Source organism: Ahaetulla prasina, chromosome 4 (assembly GCF_028640845.1).
Source record: "Ahaetulla prasina isolate Xishuangbanna chromosome 4, ASM2864084v1, whole genome shotgun sequence".
Classification (NCBI taxonomy): Eukaryota; Metazoa; Chordata; class Lepidosauria; order Squamata; family Colubridae; genus Ahaetulla; species Ahaetulla prasina.
In genome coordinates, this window is record NC_080542.1 from 52,991,509 (window position 1) to 53,015,217 (window position 23,709).

At 38.9% G+C, this 23,709-nt stretch overlaps 1 protein-coding gene across 1 annotated transcript in view; it reads right to left on the reverse strand.

Moving 5' to 3' along the window:
• KCNH6 (potassium voltage-gated channel subfamily H member 6) overlaps window positions 1–23,709 on the reverse strand; it is a 135,291-nt gene that overhangs the window by 50,833 nt on the left and 60,749 nt on the right. The window contains exon 3 of the mRNA XM_058183445.1: window positions 11,091–11,246. Coding sequence (XP_058039428.1) covers window positions 11,091–11,246 — 156 coding nt within the window. The remainder of the gene's footprint in view (window positions 1–11,090; window positions 11,247–23,709) is intronic.

A 23,709-nucleotide genomic window follows, 5' to 3' on the forward strand; every position in this document is an offset into this window, starting at 1 on the left:
ACACCATATTCTATTAATTGATATATATTAATATGGAATAACTTGGTTACTGATTATAAGTAAATCTCCTGTTTTGTCCATCTCCCTCTAATTTAAAGCAGTGTAGTGCTATTGATACTGCTAGTTGTGTATGATTGCTACTGCTCTCTCACGTATCAGCCATAACACTGCTACTTATGATAATAATCAATGTAAACAAGAGCTCTATAATTGTGCTGGGATAACTCAGAGTGTGGTGATTAGTCTGCAATAATCACCTCTTACATTCAGCAATTAGAACATAACTGATGATGGCATGTCCTTGTGACATATGCCCCAGAGGGGCAGGTACTGCATCTTCAGTAATCCTGCAAAAGAGGGCATTTCAGCAGATTACCATGAATTACAAGAGATGCTTAACTGCCATTCTCTCTTCTGCTAAATACTATATGGAAAATGCTAAATACTATATGGAAAATCCTGTCCTCTTTTTCTACTGAGAAAGATCACAGAGTCCTCAGTAGATTTTTTCCTATTCCAATACTTATAAGTGACATCCCATTTAAGCAGTGGGAGATGGAAATTTCTAAGTTTATATGGCAAGGGGGGGGGGACACCAAGAATTAGGTATAAATTATTTTAAGATGCTAAAGAAAGATTTGGGAATTTGGGTTTACCAGATTGTACTTTGATGCTTGCTATTTAGTCTGGCTTAAAGAGTGGGTGACTTTCCAGAATAAGAGGTTATTTGATTTGGAGGGCCGTGAGTTAAAATTTGCTTGGCATGCAAATTGTGTGCCAAGTAAAATAAATGTTGATTTCAATAATCACTTAGTTAGGTGGGTCATCCTAAGGCAGAGGTGTCAAACCCAAGGCCTCTGGGCCGAATCTGGCCCGCAAGTTGCTTAGATCTGGCCTGCGGGGCTGCCCTGAAAACAGTGAAGGACTGGCCCATGGCCTTTGCCAGTGAAAAAAGAGCTCAGGAGGGCTGTACGCAGCTCTTCCAACAGCGCCTGGGCTGCCACAGGTGCCCCTGACTCAAGTGATGTCAAACTGGCCATGCTCCCCCCCAGCCAAATCCCCCTCCAGAGGTCAAACATAACCCTGATGTGGCCCTCAATGAAATCAAGTTTGACACCCCTGTCCTAAGGGTATGAAATAGATAAGAAAATGAGATTCTCTGCAAATATATTTTTCTAGGTGTTACCCTAGGAAACTTTTTTTTTTTAAAAAGAAATGATGGTAAGGCCAGACTTTTCAAATAATATTTTTTAATCAAGATGAATCTATTTATGAATCTAAAGAAGAGTTGGAATCAGAAGGACATATATTTACCCTCCCCTGTGAGAGGGATCTTGGAGTCCTAGTGGATAACCATCTAGATATGAGCCAGCAGTGTGCAGCAGCTGTTAAAAAAGCCAACACAGTTCTGGGCTGCATAAATAGAGGGATAGAATCAAGATCACGTGAAGTGCTAGTACCACTTTATAATGCCTTGGTAAGGCCACACTTGGAATATTGCATCCAGTTTTGGTCGCCACGATGTAAAAAAGATGTTGAGACTCTAGAAAGAGTGCAGAGAAGAGCAACAAAGATGATTAGGGGACTGGAGGATAAAACATATGAAGAACGGTTGCAGGAACTGGCATGTCTAGTTTAACAAAAAGAAGGACTAGGGGAGACATGATAGCTGTGTTCCAATATCTCAGGGGCTGCCACAAAGAAGAGGGAGTCGGGCTGTTCTCCAAAGCACCTGAGGGTAGAACAAGAAGCAATGGGTGGAAACTGATCAAAGAAAGAAGCAACTTAGAACTAAGGAGAAATTTCCTGACAGTTAGAACAATTAATAAGTGGAACGACTTGCCTTCAGAAGTTGTGAATGCTCCAACACTGGAAATTTTTAAGAAAATGTTGGATAACCATCTGACTGAGATGGTGTAGGGTTTCCTATCTGGGCAGGGGGTTGGACTAGAAGGCCTCCAAGGTCCCTTCCAACTCTGATGTTATGTTATGTTATGTTACAGTTGAAAGGAAGGTTTAAATTAGATTTAAAAAGTTGTGAGTTTGACTTTTGCGAAGAATGAATTGAAAGCTCTATTTTGTGGTAATGATGAACACATTATTACTAAGGTTTATAAACTTATTGAAATTGAATTTGGAGAATAACTATGTGAAGCATTGTATTATCCAATAGGCAAAGAATTTTGAATATAATATAATGCTATAAAGTAATGGTTGAACAATATGTGGATTAAATTATAAATTTAAAGACAATTTTTATAAAATGATGTACCATTGAGCATTCTGTGAGTTAACTTTCTCTTAGTTTGAGTCCTCTGCTGAAACCTATCTAGCACAAGTTTCTGGTAGAATGTACTTCTGGCAGCATAGCTCTATATTATTATAGCTGTTCGCACAGTCAGCCAGATGTTTACTGATGTCACCATCAAACAATAGCATCTGCTTATCCTAGGTCCTTGGATTTGCAAGGTAGATAAAAATGCCAAATACAGGCCAAACATCTGTCTGTCTGTGCAACCAATCATTATCATAACAATTTCTGATAGATGTTGAGTTTGCAGTCTTTCTGATGTGAAACAATGAAATCTTAGGCATAGTTGTATGTCAGCAATGCAAGTAAATAGAGATAAAGAAACATTAAATTGCATAACAATTTTTTGGTCTGTAGAAGGAATGTTCTTCCTGTACCAGGTAGCCAGTGAAATGCTGAAATTAGCCTGTTGCAAACTGAGATATTCTAGGCAACCCAACAAGGAGCCCCAAAGATGACATAATTAGAAGAAGGAAGAAGCCATTTGCTCTGAGGCTGCTTCATAGTTGAGTGGAGAATTAATAGAGAGAAGTGTCATTCATTTCTGCCTTCTAGAAATTTTTTCCAGCCTGTTCTAGTAATGGAAAAACCAAGTAGTGCCAATAAGCCTTTGACTAATCTCAGGTCAATTCAATTGCCTTTCTTTTTTTGGCACATCTAGACAGAGCATTTGTTCACTGATTTTTCTCCTAATAGGAGGTAGTTAGCTAGTTGTAAGGCTCTGACGACTTCCATAATGTACTTTCTGTTCTGCTATACTCACTGTTAAAATCTTGCACATTCAGAATTTTTCCACTTCCAATAAAACCCAGGTTAACAAAACACAACTGATATTCACATCAGATATGTAATTATCTATGGCATTGATGTTGTTTTCCTTTCTTTATCTAATTTTTTTAACTGTTTCTTTAAGCTGGCATCTTTCTTGAGTCCTTTTGAACATTCTAGGAGCCAAAGAATTTTAACAGATTGCAGCATCTGGATGACTTTGCCTAGTGAAGAAAGAAGTAGTAATGGCAAACCATTTACAAAATTCTTTCCCAGAAAAATACATAGACCTGTTGATGAAGCCACCCAGGCCTGAGCTCAGTTTTGTGACAACGACCTTTATAGACAGAAAGGTAGGAAGCCACTAGTTAGATTCAGACACTCCAAAGACATAGAAATCTATTCTCCTGAATACCCTGAGTAGCCAGAGATAAGAGTTTGACAACAAAAACACTCTTTGAAGCCTCACAAATCAAAATCAAGAACACCAAAGTAATTCTCACTGAGGAAGTAAATAGTTCTGGCAAAAGTAGCTTGAGACTGTGAGTAGAATAGAATAGAATAGAATAGAATAGAATAGAATAGAATAGAATAGAATAGAATAGAATAGAATAGAATAGAATTATAAGACTGGAAGGGACCTTGGAGGTCTTGTAGTCCAAACCCCCTGCCCAAGGCAGGAGATGTTACACCATCCCAGACAAACAATTGCCAAATCTTTTCTTGAAAACCTCCAGCAATGGCACACCTGCAAGTTGTTCCACTTATTAATTGTTATCACTATCAGGAAATTTATCCTTAGTTCCAGGTTGGATTGCTCTTTAACAAGCTTCCACCCATTGTTTCTTGATCTGCCTTTAGGTACTTTGGAGAATAAATCAATCTCCTCATCTCTGTGACTGTTTCTTGAGTTCTGGAAAATAGCTATCATGTCACTCCTTCATTCTTTTCTTATTAGGCCAGACATACTTTGTTCCATTACTCATTCATCATATGGTTTAGCCTCCAGTTCTCTTCACATCTTCATTGCTCTGGACTCTTTTTAGGGCCTCAATATCTTTTTTATGTCTTAGTGACCAACCTTGACCCTGGGTATATAATAGAATAGACTTTTTCTGTTCTGTTCTGTTCTGTTTTGTTCTGTTCTACTCGATTCAACTTGACTTGACTCTATTCTACTCTACCCTTATTTGAGTGATCTCTGGCCCCCTCCATTTTCTCTTAATAAGGATTAAGAGCATGAAGAACCCTTTGTCTTCTCTGCCTGGCCAATAAATTGACACCTGGCAAGGCAGCATAGAAAGATGGGAGAGTTGATTTATATCAGAATAGGACAACTCTCCATGGCCAACTCTCCATTGGCAATGGGATAACTTGCCATGGGATAATTCAACAATTTAATTTATTTAAAATAATTTAAAAATATTTTAACTTTTGTCATTCCCATTTCATTTTGTCCCTCATTTTGCATCCTTTCCTTATTGCCACCATTTCTTCAATGTTAATGGAACTCTTGTCCCATGGTGAGTTGTCCTGTGGTGAGTTGGCTGCAGTAAGTTGGTTGTGGCAAGTTGGCTGCAGCAAATTGTCCTAGACCCCAGCTATATAGGCCTGTTAAGCATAATACAGCAGTTGCTTTTTCTGCAGGCATCTCTTTGTAGTCCTTTTAAAGTATGATTATCAGATATATGAACAGGTAAAGGACACAAAAACCCGAAAAGGACAAATGGGGAGAAAGGATGAAATATTCTTTAACTTTTTTTACATCTGTAACAAAAATAACAGTGAAAAATGGAGGGGAGAAAAAAAGAACTTAGGCATACATGACACCCAGCTGTACTTTTCCACACCGGGCCACCCCAATGAAGCTATCGAAGTGCTGTCCCGGTGTTTGGAAGCCGTACGGGTCTGGATGGGGAGAAACAGGCTCAAGCTCAATCCCTCCAAGACGGAGTGGCTGTGGATGCCGGCATCCCGGTACAGTCAGCTGAGTCCACGGCTGACTGTTGGGAGCGAGTCATTGGCCCCGATGGAGAGGGTGCGCAACTTGGGCGTTCTCCTGGATGAACGGCTGTCTTTTGAAGACCACCTGACGGCCGTCTCCAGGAGAGCTTTCCACCAGGTTCGCCTGGTGCGCCAGTTGCGCCCCTTTCTAGACCGGGATGCCTTATGCACAGTCACTCACGCGCTCGTGACGTCTCGTCTGGATTACTGCAATGCTCTCTACATGGGGCTCCCCTTGAGGGGCATCCGGAGGCTTCAGTTAGTCCAGAACGCAGCTGCGCGGGTGATAGAGGGAGCCCCTCGTGGCTCCCGCGTGACACCTATCCTAGACAGACTGCACTGGCTACCTGTGGCCTTCCGGGTGCGCTTCAAGGTTCTGGTGAACGTCTTCAAAGCGCTCCATGGCATAGGGCCGGGCTATTTACGGGACCGCCTACTGCTACCGAATACCTCCCACCGACCCGTGCACTCTCACAGAGAGGGACTCCTCAGGGTGCCGTCGGCGCGACAGTGTCGTCTGGCGACGCCCAGGGGAAGGGCCTTCTCTGTGGGGCTCCGCCCTCTGAACGAACTCCCCGACTCCGTCAACTTCCGGACCTCCGAACCTTTCGTCGCGAGCTTAAAACGCATTTATTCATCTGCGCAGGACTGGGTTAGTTTTTTAAATTTATGGGTTTTAATTGGGGGTTTTAAATGGGGTTTTAAATTGTATCTAAATTTTTAGGCCGTTATTGAATCAGTTTTTTATATAGTTTTTAATTTGTATTCTATGTATTGTGTTTTTTATTGGCTGTGAACCGCCCTGAGTCCTTCGGGAGAAGGGCGGTATACAAATATAATAATAAATAAATAAATGTATGAAATTACTTTTTCCAGCATCAAAAAGATTGGTTTTTCTGTTGCAATATTTTTCCAACAAATCTTTATTTTCACAATATGTGTTAGTGATATAGAACTGTCAACGATGTGTGTTTCAAATTTCATTATGAAAAATTTGATGAGTGAAAATAACAGTGCCACCTTTCTCGCTGGGTGCTAATTTATGGCACTCCGCACTGGATATGGTAAAAGCCGGTGTAAACAGCTACTAACAGCTGTTCCCGACTTAATTTTCCCTCTCTGGTTGAGAGAGCGGGGGGAAAGAGCAGGGGGGAGAGTGGTAGATTCCCCTAGGGGCTTTGTTTTTGTTATGCAAAGTCCCGAAAGGTCGAATCCCATTGAATTCCTCCTATCTCCAGTATCCAGCGCGTCTCCTGCAAAAGCAGGAAAAGAGGAAGGTGTCCAAGTTCTGCTAACAATTGATTTCTTTTTGTGGATTTCTATAAGCAGACGGAAGAAGCATGAGTGAAAAATTACTGGTTTGCAAGTATTGTTGATTTCCTGACTTCCTCCTTTTTTTAAAGAGAGAAAAAAATTTTTTTCCCCTTCTTTTAAAATGGTGTTTGACTAACTGCAAATAGACCGATAGCCTTGCTGTGAAATCGAAACTGAATGGAGACTTCATCTTATTGTGTTGGATTGTGGATTGTTGGATTATATTACGTTGTTTAAGTATTTCATAAAGGGATTTTCAGCAAGAACTTTGCCATGAAGGTTCTTTCAGAAGAATGGATTCGTGACTTTATACAGGATTACACAGAAAGAATGTATTTAATTATTCAAAAATACGAACTGATAAAAAATGGGGACTTTTTGGATCAAGGCTTGGAGGAAATTAACCAGTGTGATCAGGACTTAAATGCAATGGAGGAGATACAAACAAAAGTGGATAAATATGAAGATATGATCGTGAATAGACAAGTTGATGTAAAGAAGTTTCCTTTAAATAGTTTGGATGAAATGTCAGAATTTGTGTTACAGGAGGCTGTCTCCCGAACCAAAAAAATTTACAGGCTTAATGCTTTTCAAGAATTCTCTCCTTGGACTGATGGAATATATGGTAGTAATTTGTGGATTTTTGGACATAAGGAACTATTAGGCAATATTGTGACTGACTTTTCAAAAGGAGTAATGAAGGAAAGACAGAGATTAATGCATCAAAAAAAATGGCAAGAGACAAAAGTATTATCCTTGAAACGAGGTTGTTTTGAATTATTAACAGACAAAAATATTACTGTCCCTGAAAGACAATATGTGAGGAAGATCTGGAAGAAATGGGTTGATTATATGTTTTATATCTATCATCTATCATAAAAGACTAGGTATTTGGATTTATACTGGATTTTGACGAGGAAGGACTAAATTTGAATAGCTACTGTAATTCTCGGTATTGAAATTTTATAATGTGTTGTATTGTATTTTGAATAGAATATTTTTGAAAGAGTTTATGTAAGAAAGACCTGGGGGGGGGAAAATTATATGGTTATAGAAGCTATAAGGGAGATATTCTTTGAATTGGATTGGATTTTTATGCTTTAGTTGGTTTTAAATACTTTAGGATTAATTTGTTCTATTGATTTATATATTTTGTTACTGTTAATTGTAAATTATTATTTTTTTCCTGAAGGATTTTGGTTATGTTAGGAGGAAGTCAGAGCTAGAGAGGGAAAACTGGTATAATAGTTTTGGGGGAAAATTTTCTTAGCATATGTTTGTTTTATTTTTAACTATAGCTTGTGCTTCATCCGGGAAGTCAGGGGGGGGGCAGGGATTAGTGAAGGGAGGGGGGTTGGGGGGAAAGGGGGAAAAATTGTTTTTGTAAAATGTTTTGAATTAAAAAAAAATTGGTGAGTCATGTGATCTACAGACCATCGTGGTCATAAATTATTTGAAAGGGGTGGATTGAAGCCAATTGCTGGAATCATGAAATAAATTAAATAATGTGAATCATCAGCTGCCAAATCTGTCAACAGATCAGGAAAAGAAACAAGCAAACAATTTACAAGATCACAATACATGAAAGTTTCAATGACTTATATGAGAATAATCCAAAATAAAAATAATAAAAAACAAATCCTCAAAAAGTGAGACAATATTTGATTTTAAAGCTATGCCTTCTGGATAGAGGACATGAGGACATAGAGGAGGACATATCTTCTTTTTTCTAAACATCTGGTAACTGTATCTTAAAGGAGACTTGATCTTCACCGATTGAAAAACTTGTACATAAATAACTTGTTAATTAATGGTGAGCTCAGACCTATTGTAATTTTATAACAGAAGTGAGAGATATATCCATGCTTGGAAAGATGGCACTGGAGATGCTATGAAAAATTCTATAATGTAATTGCAGTTTCCTCTCTACAGTCCCTTTGCATCTTTACATACTCTTGAATTTCCAACTCCAACTTCATAGAGTATGTGGAATCAACAAGAGGTACCACTCTTATAGCTTTAATTGTTTTTCCAAGAATCATTTATCCACTGGATTACTCCTCCCCAAGATGGCTACTGATTTTTCTCCTGCTGATGATTTGCTAATTTTGCTACCAAAGCTCTTTGGCAGTGGGTCCTTTGGATTTGAATGGGAGCACTTGGAAATAACCCAAGATGGATTTTGGACAATCATATACCCACCTGGGGCAAAGGGTCTTGAAGATTACAATTCTTAGTGGGAACGGTGGAAAACCACGTCATCCATCTTTATTCTTTTTGCAAATCATTTTCATAAGTATGCCTGGGTATTAACTAAACCTTTTAAAGCTTTTGTTTTTCTTTGCTTCTTATCTCTAAAAGTTGACTAGCTGATTGAATGCAGATTTATTTTAACACCCTACTGGATTTTATTTATTTCCTTTTTGTTCCTTTCCTTTGACTTTTTTGAATGACTTTGTTTGCCATAAGGAAAACATGGCAAATAGTGGAAATGTTTGGATCTGATTTACATCTATATGGGACTTTACAGGAATTTTCAAATTTAACTTGAAAAAAATGTGAGTATTTTTTCAAGAAACTTTTTTATCCTGAACTAAATTTGAAATATCTAAAAATATTCTCCTTGCCTCTGTATTCTGAGGAATATTCTCCCTGTTTCTGAGGAGTTTTATTATCTCTCCATTGCCAAATTACATCAAAGCAACAATGCATCAGATTACAGACAAGAGAAAGTGGCTCATAGTAAAATGAAAAAAAACCAAAACCACATTTGGTAATATGCAAACCCAAGTTAAAACTTTTAAAAACACTCTGACAAAATAATAATGATACCAAAAAACGTACAAATCCAAGTAACTGGATTTAAATTAGATTCACAAAAGAAATTTGATTGAAAGTGTAGATTCAGACGGGAAAGAGATACAAGTGTTATAGATTTAGAACTGACTGAAGGGATTATGCATGCCTTCCCAAAGTTCAGGTCTTGCACTTTTTTACAATAGCTGAATTGTAAATCGAATTGGTTTTCTCTAAGACGATTGATGAAGATTGGGGAATGGATTCATCATACTTAACTCAAAAACAATTTCAGTTGGATTCCTTGGGGAAGATAGATCGACTTTGGAGAATCTGTTTTATTTAACCAGACAACAATTGATAACAGATGGTATTAAGGATATTTGATTCAGGATGAATCAAAGTTAGCTGTTGGGATGATTTGGAATAGATAAGAAGCTATGGGTAAATTTTCTATGAGTTGAATATAATAACAGTTTGTTAACAGAGGGTTTTGTGTTATGTGTTATTTTTGTTCATCTGTTATTCTACCTGTTAACTATTTGGCCATTAAAATGGTAGATAGATGATAGGTTAATAATTTGTAAACAGAATTAGAGGTTTGGGGAAAAAAATGGGGGGGCCTATTTTGTAAGCAATGGAAAACTAATATTGTTATAATATATTTATTAGCATTTAACTAGGGAGGGTAATATGTGTTTTTTAATGAACTTTTTAATATTTTCCTTGTTCATTTTTTTGTTTGCTTCTGTGAATTTTTTTGGGAGTTGTTTAATTTTAATTATTGCATAAAATAAAAATAATTTGTAAAAAAACATCTATCCACTGCAAGTTCCTTTTTGCCAGATACTCTGGGTATGTGAGAGAGGCATATATATTCTATGAAGTAAATATTGTATGTTTTTGTAGGATATATTTTCAAGATAAGTAGTATGAGTTTAGCAATATCATAATCAGCAATATTTCATATCTGAAGAAGAGAAGGCATGTAAAAGGTGTCATGAGCTATTTGTCCATACTTTGGACATAATTTCCTGGGTCTGTGCAGCTACCATATGAACCCAAAGAAAGATGCCGTTTCTTAAGAAAATGCTGGCAGGAATAGAGTATGTTCCATAACCTCTCTGAAGCACGTTCTCTACTTCAGATCCAAAGTGCTGTACATCTGTAGAAGTCACACAAAGCCAATTTAAAACTATTTTCGTATTAAGAACATTGTCCATTATATAATAGTCTTATTTTCTTTTTCTTTCTCTGCATATTTGTCTTGTCTTCTTTAGCTTCTTCTTTTTTTAAAAAAAAAGATTGTTATACTAGATGTCTCTACATGGCTACATGCTTCCTTCTTATTGTCTCTAAGTATGGAATATGGAACAGCATTTCCTGACAGAACATTCTTCCACAACTATTGATATAATTACACTTTCTTAAAATGCAGTGGACTTGATAAAAATAGAACTCTTTCCCATGCTATAAACCACATGCCTTACGAGTTCTAGATTTTAGCTTCCCACTGGTCTCTAAGTCCCACATATGCTTGTTTGAGGATAAAGGGTACTGGCCAGTGGTGGATTTCAACATTTTTTACTACCGGTTCTGTGGACATGGCTTGGTAGGCATGGCATGGCTTGGTGGGTGTGGCTTGGTGGGCGTGGCAGGGAAAGGATACTGTAAAATCTCTATTCCCACCCCACTCCAGGGGAAGGATACTGCAAAATCCCCATTTCCTTCTGATCAGCTGGGACTCGGGAGGCAGAGAATAGATGGGGGCGGGGCCAGTCAGAAGTGGTATTTACCGGTTCTCTGAACTACTCAAAATTTCTGCTACCAATTCTCCAGAACTGGTCAGAACCTGCTGAAACCCACCTCTGATACTGGCCTCTTATGGACCTCTCACCTGTATGCCATCCTTGGGTAAGACGCTGGTGTAGACTCTGTCGGGCACTTTTGGCAATGAGAACTGCCAGGTCCTCAAAGTTCAAAATAAACATGATGACAATTCCTTCTTCATTCTTTATAGGGACCACATCCACTAAACAATGAATGCGTGATGCTGCCATGAGAAAAAAATAAGTTTTAAGTTATTAAGTTATAAATTAACATAATCTATATTTCAGCCTTTACCATATCAGAAGCAAATCATCTTGACTGAAATCAGTTTATTCTGGCTAAGATTGGGCATAGTCTTAAAGATAAAAAAAGTATTCTCTACTCCCTTCCACTGTTCAAATGACTTCTTGGTTGCAACTGCAAATAAAGTAATAGATGTTCTCTAAATTTTTATAGCTGTATAATGAAAGAACTGACAAGTACAGCCATATTAGTTCTAAAGCCAAATCTCTTAGGAAGCTAGAATTCTATTTGTATACAGGACAGCCTTATAAGATGAGATAAAATTGCTTCATGATCCACATAATGACCAGTCATTGGAAAGTGTTGTTTCCTCCAAATAGTTCACCATTGCCCTCAAAATACCCCATATTCAGATAAACAGTTCTGTTTTTTTCTGATCCATGTTACTTTTCCAATTTACAAAAGCAATGAAATTTGTAAGTCCATTCTATCTCCTTTGTATCCATAGTAATCCACAATGTAAAAGGGCACAAAATTGTATATAAATACTTAAACATGGATTTTTAATTTGATTTCCCACAAGTTATGAACATATTGATAAACATATTTTCATGGGATTCTGTTCATACAGGAATTCACAAAGACTCAATCCCTTAAATATATGTAGACTTTATTGATATATAGGAATACAGAAATGGCATCCCATTTAGTCAATAGATGAGTTCATGATTTAAGTAATAGAGAGGGGTTCTGTCTTCCAGTGTCTGCTTTCCACAGTAAATTAATTTTTCCCATAAATTGTAATACACTTGTTTTTTCTCTTATGAGATCTTCTTTTTATCTTTCTCCTTCTCCTTCTCCTCCCCCTCCCCCTTCCTCTCCCTCTCCATCTCCCTCCTCCTCCCCACTCCTCCCCCCTCTTCCAACAAGGGGGATAAGACATAAGAGAGATACCAAAACTTACTTGTAGAAGATGTATAATTCAAATGTAATTCAAAACAATATAGACATTCAAAAAATATTACACATGTCTCTAAGTAATGTTAATGTATGAAATGACTATTTCCTAGAATATAGTGAAAAAAGATAAAGAGAAAATGTTCCTTTTATTATAAATGTGCCCTCCTAGATCAGCCTGATTTCTGTCAATGATGTTTACGCTTTGATTGTATAAGCAAATATTTTTTATTTCAGTTGATCTAAAGCAGTTGCTCAAAAACAAGGATTAGAGTATCATCTGCTACTAGGTAGTGCTGATTCCATACTTTCCTTGGCAGAGTTTCTTATCTCATCCATCACTTGTGCAACAGTAGATGAGATTGCTTCATTCCACACAGTTTGCAAGGGCTCAGATTCTTATAATCAGGAGCAGATGGTCAGTGTCTCAGAATTTCAAAACCTATAGTGACGTCAATTACATGTTTTTGCTGTATGTATGTGTGTGTGTATGAGAAAGAGACAGAGACAGAGACAAAGACAGAGACAGAGACAGAGACAGAGAAATGAGAGGGAACAGAGAATGGGATAATGTAACTCAATAGAATAAAAGTATGGGATTCAATTAAAAGAAGCTATTAAAGGATTGTAAAGTATCAGATCAGAAGTTTTCTAAATAATTTATTTGTTATTTTAGTTAAAACTTACAATAGAAATTTAGGCATCCTCAAAGACACAAGAATAGTAGATATTGCTGGCATTCAAAGAGGCACTATTTTCAGAAAATATGTCAGATAATTCATGAACTGGCAGAGACATGGTAACAAGGTCAGCCAATGAATAAGTATAGCAACTAAATCAGCCAATGGGAGCTGAAACAGTTTGGAGACTTGGCTTGGCTCAGCTTTGTGCTGTCCTGAGAAACGAAACTGAAACCTGTCTGGACTTGCATCTATAGTGTTTTCTCCTGCCTTATGTTTTGCTTGTAACTGCTACTACATTGAAGAAGAATCTATATTGGTATTGTACATTTATCTTCATATATTGGAGGCTCTAAAGGCTTGTTAGATTGCTGTGAGCAGAAATGCCACATAGAAAAAGCCACAAGGAGGAATTCCTGAGGTGGGAGCCCAAGGAGCAGAGTGAGAGCAATGGAAATTTCCACAGACTGGATGTCTCCAAAGAGAAATGTAGCAGCAGAAGAGATCAGATTACAGCCCAGCAAAGACTTTCTAAGCAGAAAGCCCAGCAACAACAGCGGTGTTCCCTTTGTGGTGAAAAAACACATTTAAAGAAGGACTATTTGAAAAGAAAAAGCTGTTTGCAAGGAAGACAATTGCAAGATGGACAGGTTGCTGTTGCAAAAGTTAGCTATTGCAATAGCAGAGACAAATGGTTGATAGACAGTGGGACAATTGTAAATAATTCTAAATTGTTTTTCAGAATTGATTCAGCTGCTGGAGATACAGTAGCCTTGGCAAATGGCCAGAAGGCTAAAGTCATTGGAAGAGGCAGTGTGCAAATTCCATATTTGGAAAAGAGATTTAATGATATATTATGTGTGCTTGAAATGAAGCATAATTTGCTGAGTGTCTCTAGTTTAGACAAACAAGGATTTGAGGTCACATCTGTAAATAGGAGGTGTCTCATGAATAGGAGGTGTATCAGGCGCGGGTTTCAAAACCCGTTGCTACTGGTTCATTCATGGGAACTTGCGTGCATGATGCTTCTGCACATGCACAGAAGCATCCAGGTGGGTGGGTGGAGCCCACTGCTGCTACTGCTACTAGTTCGCCTGATCTGGTGTGAACCGGTAGCAACCCACCACTGGAATGTATGTGCACAAGACATAAAAAAGGATAATCTTTATATGTTGCAGGAACAAAAGGTTCAATGTGCTCAAACATTTGGAAATAAAGCACAACATGATTCATGTGTTCATCTCTTGCACAGGAAGCTTGGCTATGCCAGCTTCAAAGTTTTGCAACAAATGCAACAGTTTGCAGAAGGATTAAATTTAAAGGGATGTAAGGCATACTTGGACTGTGCAGTATGTAAGACATCAAAGTCCAAGGCATTGCCAGTGAACAAAAATAGCAAAGGCAGACAACAAGAGCTCTAGAGCTGGTACATGCAGATTTGGTTGGACCAATGCAAGCCAGTTTGGGAGAAGCAAAATATGCGCTGGTCATAGTAGATGATTGCAGCAGGTTTGGGTTCTGCTATTTACTAAAAAGTAAAACAGAGGTGCTACAGAAATGTAAGCAATGGGTGAGCTTCATAGAAAGAAGGTATCAACAGCAGATATGTCAGCTACAGACTGATAGAAGTTCAGAATTCATGTCAGCAAGTTTTCAATAGTGGTTGGGACAGTTAGTTATAAAACACAGATGCACAAATCCATATACAGCAGCTGAGAATGGTGTAGTTGAGAGATGGAATGGAATCTTACAAACCATGAAGGACTCACTGCTGGAGGATTCTGGTCTGAGCAGGTCATATTGGGGTAAAGCCATGTTGACTGCTAATTATTGAATCAATAAGCTGTGGAGTTAATCCATTAATGATACTCCATATGCAGTGGTCTATGGGAGAAAACCATCTCTGGCACATTTAAGGGGTTTTGTAAGCAATGCGTGGGTGCATATTCCAAAAGCAATTAGAAGAAAAGGACAACTAAAGGTTAGAAAGCTCAGGTTTACGGGCTATGAGCCAGGTTCAAAAAGCTATTGTTTTAGTGATGGGAGCAAAAGAATAGTGATTTCCAGGTCTGCTAGCTTTGCAGGGCAAAATTGGAACAGAATTGATGCAAATTTTTGGAATGATCCACTTAGTGATGGTAACTCAGTGATGGTAACTCACTTAGTAACAGTGTCAGCATTCAGGGAGGAGAAGCTGAAAAAGACATGAAGCAAGAGAAGATTAACACACAGGAGCAGTCAATGCCATGCAGGTCAGAGCAATGGAACAAGGGGATTCCACCTGACAGGTATTCTGCTAGTAAAGTTAAAGTGTGTAATGTATGGTATGAGCCAAGAAACTTTAAGGAAGTATGGCATTACCCAAAATTGAACAAATAAAATGGAAAGAAGCCATGGACAAGGAAATGAAATCCATGGAAGTGTTCACATCTATGACTTTGCCACAGGGTAGCAAAGCCATAGGATGCAAATGGGTGTACAAGAAGAAAGAATACCCAACAATGAGGTACAATATAAAGCAAGGTTAGTAGCACAAGGATTTTCACAGGTGAAAAATGTGCACTATGATGAGGTATTCATGCCAACTGTAAAGAATGAAAGCATAAGGCTGGCACTAGCGTTGGCAGCGGCACATGGCCATAAAATTTGGCATTTTGATGTGACCACTGCATTTCTCAATGCAGAACTGGAGAAGGAAATTTACATGGTTCAAGCACCAGGGTATGAAAGTAAAAGGCCTAACATGGTGTATATATTGAACAAGGACATTTATGGGCTGAAGCAGTCAGCCAGGAATTGGAATATCTGTCTAGCTAAGGCATTGAAAGGTCTTGAGTTCAAGAGTTGCAAGGCTAATGGTTGCATATACACTGGAAAGTTACAAAGTAGGGATTACCAACTATTAGCATTTGTGGATGATCTTTGTTTCATCGTGAAGGATGCATCATAGGTAAAATAAATTGCTAATAAGTTAGAGAATTTGGAAGAAATAAAAATTATCTCAGTGTAAAGATACAAAGACTGAAAAAGGTGGTTATGTTCTCAGTCAAAAAAGACAAATTGAACAGTTGTTGGAGAGGTATAACATGAAAGATTGTAATACTGCTCCAACACTTATGAGTACAGGTTTTCATAACAGTTTGGGTGAGGACAAAAGTGAAGCCTGTGATCAAGAGATATATCAGTCAGCAATAGAGAGCCTGTTATACTGTCACAGTGGTCCAGACCAGACATAGCTTGTGCAGTAAGCATTTGAGTTGTGTTACTGCTGCACCAACACAATTACATTGGATGGATTTAAAAAGGGTTCTCAGATATTTGAAGGGACCTGTGAATTTGGGTCTTCAAATACAGGTCTCTGAAGAATTAAAATGCTATGTTGATAGTGATTATGCAAATGATGTAAAAACCAGAAAGTCCATTCTGGGATTGTGGCATTGTTTGGAGGGGCTTTAATTGGTTGGAAGTCCAGGAAGCAAACAACTGTAGCAATTTCTACTGTGGAGGCAGAATTTATTGCTTTGTCTGTTCTGAGGTAACCTGGTATGTACAGCTGTTACAGGATTTAAATATAAAGGTAAATGAAGCTGTAGTGGTGTATGAGGATAATGCTGCCTGCATTAGATTGGCAACAGGTGACAGAGTAAAGAATAGAAGCAAGCATGTTGACATTAAATATTGTAATGTCAGGAAAGCCATCAAATGTAAATTGATTAGCTTGATTCACTGTTCTTCAGAGACAATTTGGCAGACATAATGACCAAGCCATTGGTGAAGTGTAATGTGTATTGGATTCGGCCGACAGGCAACACGGAAGTGAGACTCCCATGAACACGTAACTAGGTCTTTATTAGCTATTTCAAAATACCACAACAGTCATAACTTCGAACTCAAAGCCTTGCTCATTTGACAGCTCTTTTATACTCGCTGTCAAACGGATTAGCCAATCAGAACAGAGAACACTTTTCTTGTTCTCCACTAGGGGAATGAACCCCGGGGAGAACTCAGAACACTACACCCCTTCCAACTATGCTTGTGCATGCGTAGTCTTGAAGGTACGCTGGTCGACGCCAGACTTGCCCAGAATGTCTGGGTCCTGGAGCCTGCAACAACTCTTTCTGTGGTGCTTCCTCGCCCTGTTCTGGATTATCGCTGGGCCTCTCATCTACTGGACTATCAGAACTTTCGGGACACTCTTTGCTCAGTTAAGGTAAGTGCTCAGTTTCTCGTATCTCTGCCTCTCGGCCTTCAGCTGGGTCTGCTGTGCTCACTGCCTCAATGTTCGGTTTTATTAGCACCCCCTCCTACTTGTTGTTGTACCCTTATTGTTGTGTTGCAACAAGCCACGTCCTCCTAAATTGATCCCTATGGCGCCTCCATATCCGGCCCTGACCTATCTCTACCCTACACGAACAGGGTCCTGTTATGTCTACTATTTTTCCAGGTATCCAGAGTGGTTGTCCCCCATAGTTTCTGGTGTAAACTATGTTATTCAATTGGAATGGCTTGTGCGTGCTGTTTGAATCTAACGGTTTGCTAGGGGCATACTGGGGGTGCAGCTGGTCTAACATGGTTCTCTTAGTCTCCAGCCCATAAGGAACTCTGCCGGACTTTTGTTAGTGGTCGGGCATGGTGTGGTGTGCTGCACTAACAAATACTCATCAATCCTTTCCTGCCAATTTCCTGGGCCCAGTTTCTTTAATGCTTCTTTGGGGGAATCTCACCGCTCGCTCTGCCAATCCATTACTAGACAGATGAAACGGGGCAATCAAACAATGTCTAATTCTCAACCTAGCCAGGAATGCTTCAAATACGGGTTATGGATTATATAAAGAAGTTAATGAATCCTGCTGTATCAGTCTGCCTGTGTGTACTTTCTGGTTTAGATTTTTGCAACAAACTCTGATAAAATAACTGATAAAATTGTTCACCCAAGATTTTGAAAACTTTTATTATACTCACTTATCCAGTCATTCCTGTTCTAATCTGAGAAGGAAGTTTTATACACATTCCCATATAAACATATATTCTAAGGGCAGGGGACATGCAAAAAAGTTAGAGACAGAATAATTTCTTTATGGAGATTATTAACCTACTAGTAATTAGGAGTGATAGAGATATTCTTGTGTGCTTGAGCTGGTTAACATAATGAATTGGTTCAGATAGAATAGTTGATATCTATTTAATCCATGAGAAATTATATGAAATCCAGTGATGAATGTTGCCTCTATTGTTTCATAATGAAATAACTCTTTATGATTAATTTTTTCTCAAAATGACAATTTCAGAACTATTGGGGAGCTAAAATACATCCTAATTTTTTTTTACATTCCTGGATTTATATTGATTTATTGTTTTTCCCATAGGTTAGCCAGTTGATGTATGATAGTTAGTTACTGCTAACTTCAAGAGTTATATGAAATAGAAAGCTTTCAGGGGATGCTCATTTAAGATATAGTTAATGTATGGATTCTGAATCACTTTCTCATTTATCTCCTCCTCCAGCAGTGGTGGGATTCAGCCAGTTCGCACCACTTCGGGAGAACCGGTTGTTAACTTTCTGAGCAGTTTGGCAAACTGGTTGTTGGAAGAAATCATTAGGGCAGAGAACCGGTTGTTAAATTACTTGAATCCCACCACTGTCCTCCAGGTATGCTCCTTGTTAGGCTCCTTTTCTGTCATTACAAGCAATTGAGGCTAATATTTTTTTAAAGATTTCAAATCATTTCCACCCTTTTCTTGCCACATCCTTTATAAATTACACTGTACCAGTGTACAAATTTTGTTACTACCAGTTCTGTGGGCGTGGGTTGGTGGGTGTGGCAGAGGAAGGATACTGCAAAATCTCCATTCTCTTCCCACTCCTGGGGGAAGGATATTGCAAAATCTCCAGTCCCAGCCCACTCTGGGGCCAGCCAGAGGTGGCATTTGCTGGTTCTCCGAACTGCTCAAAATTTCTGCTACCGGTTCTCCAAAACCTGTCAGAACCTGCTCAATTTCATCCCTGCATTACACTGGTAGAAGCATTCATGTGACTTGTTTGATCTTTAAATGAGAACCAGCTGGATTAGTGTGGCCAAGCACAATAGGGAAGAAACTTTGAAATTGCAAAAAATGAGATATGGGTCAAAAGTAGAATTCTAAGACTTAGCATCCTTTGGATATCCATGAAATTATGCTGAAGAAATAACTTGCCCCTTGTCGTGTCCCACTCCTCCGCTGACGGCCGGGTCAGGGAAATCCGAATCAGGCGTGCTTCTGCAGCTCTGCCAAAGTCCTAGCAAAGTCCTCAGGGCAGGCAGGAGACCAGAAAGTGACTTCAGCAAGATATGTTTAGACTTTGCCTGACTCAGAGAATGCCAGAAAGCAGATCCTTTATATAGGCCATGGGGTGTAGCTCCATGACTCAGCATTTATCCAGGCCTGCCCCTCCCTTCCTTCTGTTGCCTCCGCCTATCAAGTCTTCTGACGCGAGGGTCACTCCAGTCTGCAGCTGTTGGTAATTGACCTCCCTCAGGCTCACATGCTGTGGAGGAGGTGGTGGGGTCTAGTTGCTCCGTTTGCCTGGGCATGGAGCCAGAGCTGGGGGCTGGAGGTATTTCCTCCTCTTCAGCCTGTCTGGGCATGGAGCCAGGGCTGGGGCCGGGAGGCATACTAGGACATTCCTCTGTGTTCGGAAGCAGATAAGAAGACCCCGGCTGTGGTGAGATCGGACGAGACACAACACCCCTCATGTTTACTTGTAGAATCCTAGACTTTTAAACTGACTTCTGAGCAAACATAGAACTACGTTGGACATTTGACTGCTATTATCCTGGCAATAGGCTTTGACGAAAAGGCCTAGGAAATGTTGTACTTGAACTAAGTTTGCACAGATTCCTCTTCAAAACATTAGAATTGAATATATATGTATATCTTATCAATTATCTCAGTTAAGAAAATTCCTGGAGATAGAAATTTGAATATTACAGTCTTAAAATAGAAATGGACAATTGCTATATGGTAAAGATATGGCTATATGGCTATTTCCTTACTTTATTTATTTTCTACTATAAATTGGAAGGAATTTATAAAGGAATGTTTGGGAAATTTCCTCACAGATTTCAATACAGTCCTTGATTTACTATGAGAATTGCTTTCATTTGTGACATCAAATGAGCCCAAATTTTATGTTCCTAAGCAAGACAGTTATTAAGTGAATTTTACCCCGTTTTACAAACTTTCCAGCCATAGTTGTTAAGTGATTCGCTGCAGTTGTTAAGTTGGTAACATGGTCGTTAAGTGAATCTGGCTTCCCTATTGACTTTGCTTGTCAGAAGATCGCAAAAGGTGACATGGGACACTGCAACCATCATAAATACATGCCAGTTGCCAAGCGTTCAAATTCTGATCACGTGATCACAGAAATGATGCAACACACTGTTTAATATAGAAATGGAATTTGTGATATAAAACAATAAAATAATAATAATAGCAACAGTGATGCTGCAATGGTGGTAAGTATGAAAAATTGTCATAAATAACTTTTTCAATGCCATTGTAACTTTGAACGGTCACTAAATGAACTGTTGTAAGTTGAGGACTACCTATATTGGTTTCCTGTGTGTTCTGGGGGCTTAAATATAGAGTTTGGGGCTATATGAGATGTGTATTATAAATTGTCATTCCTGCCAGAAAGGAGAACATGCATATAAAGGTATCAGCTAGTCACTTACCAAGCATTCTAAGCTATGATGGACATACATGGGGTGTACTTATGATCCACATTCAAATTTATAATAGTCGCCCCATCCTCACTGGAAGGCATTTCAGGTATTTGACAATTGGGCTGCTTTTACAGTTGCTTGTAGTGTCCCATGGTCACATGACCGCATTTTATTTATTTATTTATTTATTTATTATATTTGTATACCGCCCTTTTCCCGAAGGACTCAGGGCGGTTTTGTGGTTTTGCCAAAAACTAGCATTTTTTGGTAAAACTGGCCCATAGTGAATGATGGGTTTGCTTTACTGACCATGGCAATTGCTTTATGACCATGGCATTTGCTTAAGGACCACTGCAAAAAGGATTATAGCATTGCATTGATCGCCAATTTATGACTGACACCAGTTATGACCCTGATTGGCAGGATCCATTATGGTTGTAACTCAAGGACTACCTGAAATGAGAATCTGTTTATCTGTGCATTTATTAAAAATGCAATATGTCCTAAATGTTTATTAAAATGTTATATAAATGTTGAAAATTTTAATAATATTCAAATCGCTATAAAAATTATGTTAAAATGTATGAAAGTTTCACAGACTGGAAATGAACTATTTCACCATCCTATATTTCAGTTCTCTAATTTCCCTATATAAAATGAGTCTTTGTGACCTCAAGAATATTTTAGAATGAAAATATTTATATCTGTTTAGTTGACCCATAACAGGCTGTTATACTCTAAATAAACAAGTGTACATACAGTATATACAAACATTCACATTCCTACTGGGGAGATTGTATGTTCCAACTTTTTAATTGTGTGTACATAATGTTTGATGTTCGCAGAGTCACAATTCGCTGCCTACCCAATCCATCATCTTTAACGTCTAGCATATAAAACACACAGAGCCAAGGTGCTACCTCACACCATCACTTCATTTTTTTTAATAGCTTTGTAAATTTGTTATGATAGTCAACTAGCCAAGTGATAAAGAGCCTTTGTAATACTCGAATTTCACATAACAGACAATGTTTGGCAAGTAAATGGGATAGGTGTGCAATGGGTCTTTGCCAAATTCCAGAGATCATATAGCGATATTTTTTTTAAAAAAATAAATTCTCTTCCATAAAATAAGGCACAAAGCAGGGGAAATAGAATAGCCAATCCCATTTTCTATAACTCTGTTTTATCATGATTGCCAGACCGTTATCAATCAGTAGATGTATGTGTTTTCTACGCTAAGGCTTATTACGTAAATACTATTTCACAAGTAAATAGAACAAGGATTAAAATGATGATTACATACACACACACACACTCACACATTCACAGATGCACAAACAAAAATAACAGCACAATATTCCCTATTACAAAGAAGCAATGCTCATCCTCACATGCATAAAATCACCAGACTTTAGCAATCCCCGTCTCCTTTTTGCTAATAATTCTGTAAAAGTGATGACTCAAAGAAACTCAAAGTATAAGGGATATAAAACTGCAAATATCACCCCCTTCTTCCAATGTTGCTGACATTTTTTTCTTCTTTTATTTATAAATAAGTTCTTCCTTTTCTTGACACTCTAAGCAATATAGTTCAAATGATACCCAGTAACTTCAATAGTAAAATATGCCCAAATCCTTGAACAATAATCCTTTAATGTGCTTTTCCATAATACTGAAGCATATAATCGCTATTTCAGCCTAACCATTTCATTCTTCAAAAAATTGCTTCTAGCATAATATTTTGATTCCACTGATGATCAGGTTTTAATTCTCCACAGTATTTGGAATATCCCTGAAACTCTCCTTTAACATTTGCCTCCATAGGGAGATTGGACCCATTAGAGTGGTCTGTCCTTGGAACTGATAGACTTAAATGGCTTCCAGAGGAACTAGGGTAGTGATGGCTAACCTTTTCTGGACCGAGTGCCCAAGGCATGCACGAACCCCCAAAATGCGATGCATGCACAGCCCCTAGATGCGCCCCCCCATGCATGCATGTCCCCCACCCGCATGCAACCCGCCCATTGTGCATGCACGACAGAGATCTGAAGACCAGCTGGCTGACTGGAGGCATGCACACATGTGTGGTGGAGCTGAGCTGGGGCGATGGCTCGTGTGCCCACAGAGAGGGCGCTGTGTGCCACCTCTGGCATGCTTGCCATAGGTTCACCATCACAGAACTAGGGGATATCCCAAAGGATTCGCTGCATAGTTCTGCCACAGCTTTAGTAATGGCATGGAACCAAAAGGCCACTGAGACTTTGGATACAATCATGCCTATGTGATATCTCATGAACCTTCATTCCCATAGTTCCCCATGGTTCATGGAGGTAATGAGAGTTCTGAAATGGGTTAATAAGGATGGAAAACAAAGGATGACTCTGACTGGACACATCTTGGAGCTTCTATTAAGGCCTACTTAATAAAAGCAGCAAAATAACACTGCCTCTCTGCTCATATTGCATCTGCAGTGTGTTGCCCGTTGACCATTTTGTGGATCACTCAATTTGTCCCAGGCCAGGGGAGGCTCACCTAATCATCTTCAGGGCCATGCAGAATTAGTTGGCCACCTATCAGATAAAATCACCTGGATTCATTCCCTGGACCCTTGCATGGTACAAGCCTATATAAATGCTTACGGAGAGATCTTGCCCAGTAATTTGTAAACAGCTTGACTCTATTGGATCTAAAGAAGTGAACAGGGTCCTCTGCATTGTTGATGCAATCACCAGTCAATTAGACCTTTTTCCCTCCTGGCTGGTGAAAGCCTCCAAGACAATGACCAGCAGTTGGATTCATGTAGTGATAAATTCTTCACTGTGAGAGGGGACATTCCTGGGACATTTTAAAGAGGCTCTGATTTATCTTCTGCTTAAAAACCATCACTCCATTGCCTGGACAACGTTCATTTAGTCTCCTGTCTTCCCCTTTCGAGAAAGGTGGTGGAAAAAGTAGTTTGGTGGTTCCGGGGCATCCTGGATAAAACAGATTTTTTGACCCCTTTCAGTCAGGATTCAGGCCTGGCTATATGAGAGAGACAACCTTGGCTGCACTCATGGCCAATCTCTGGCTGGAGCAGGATGGGGGTAATGCAACT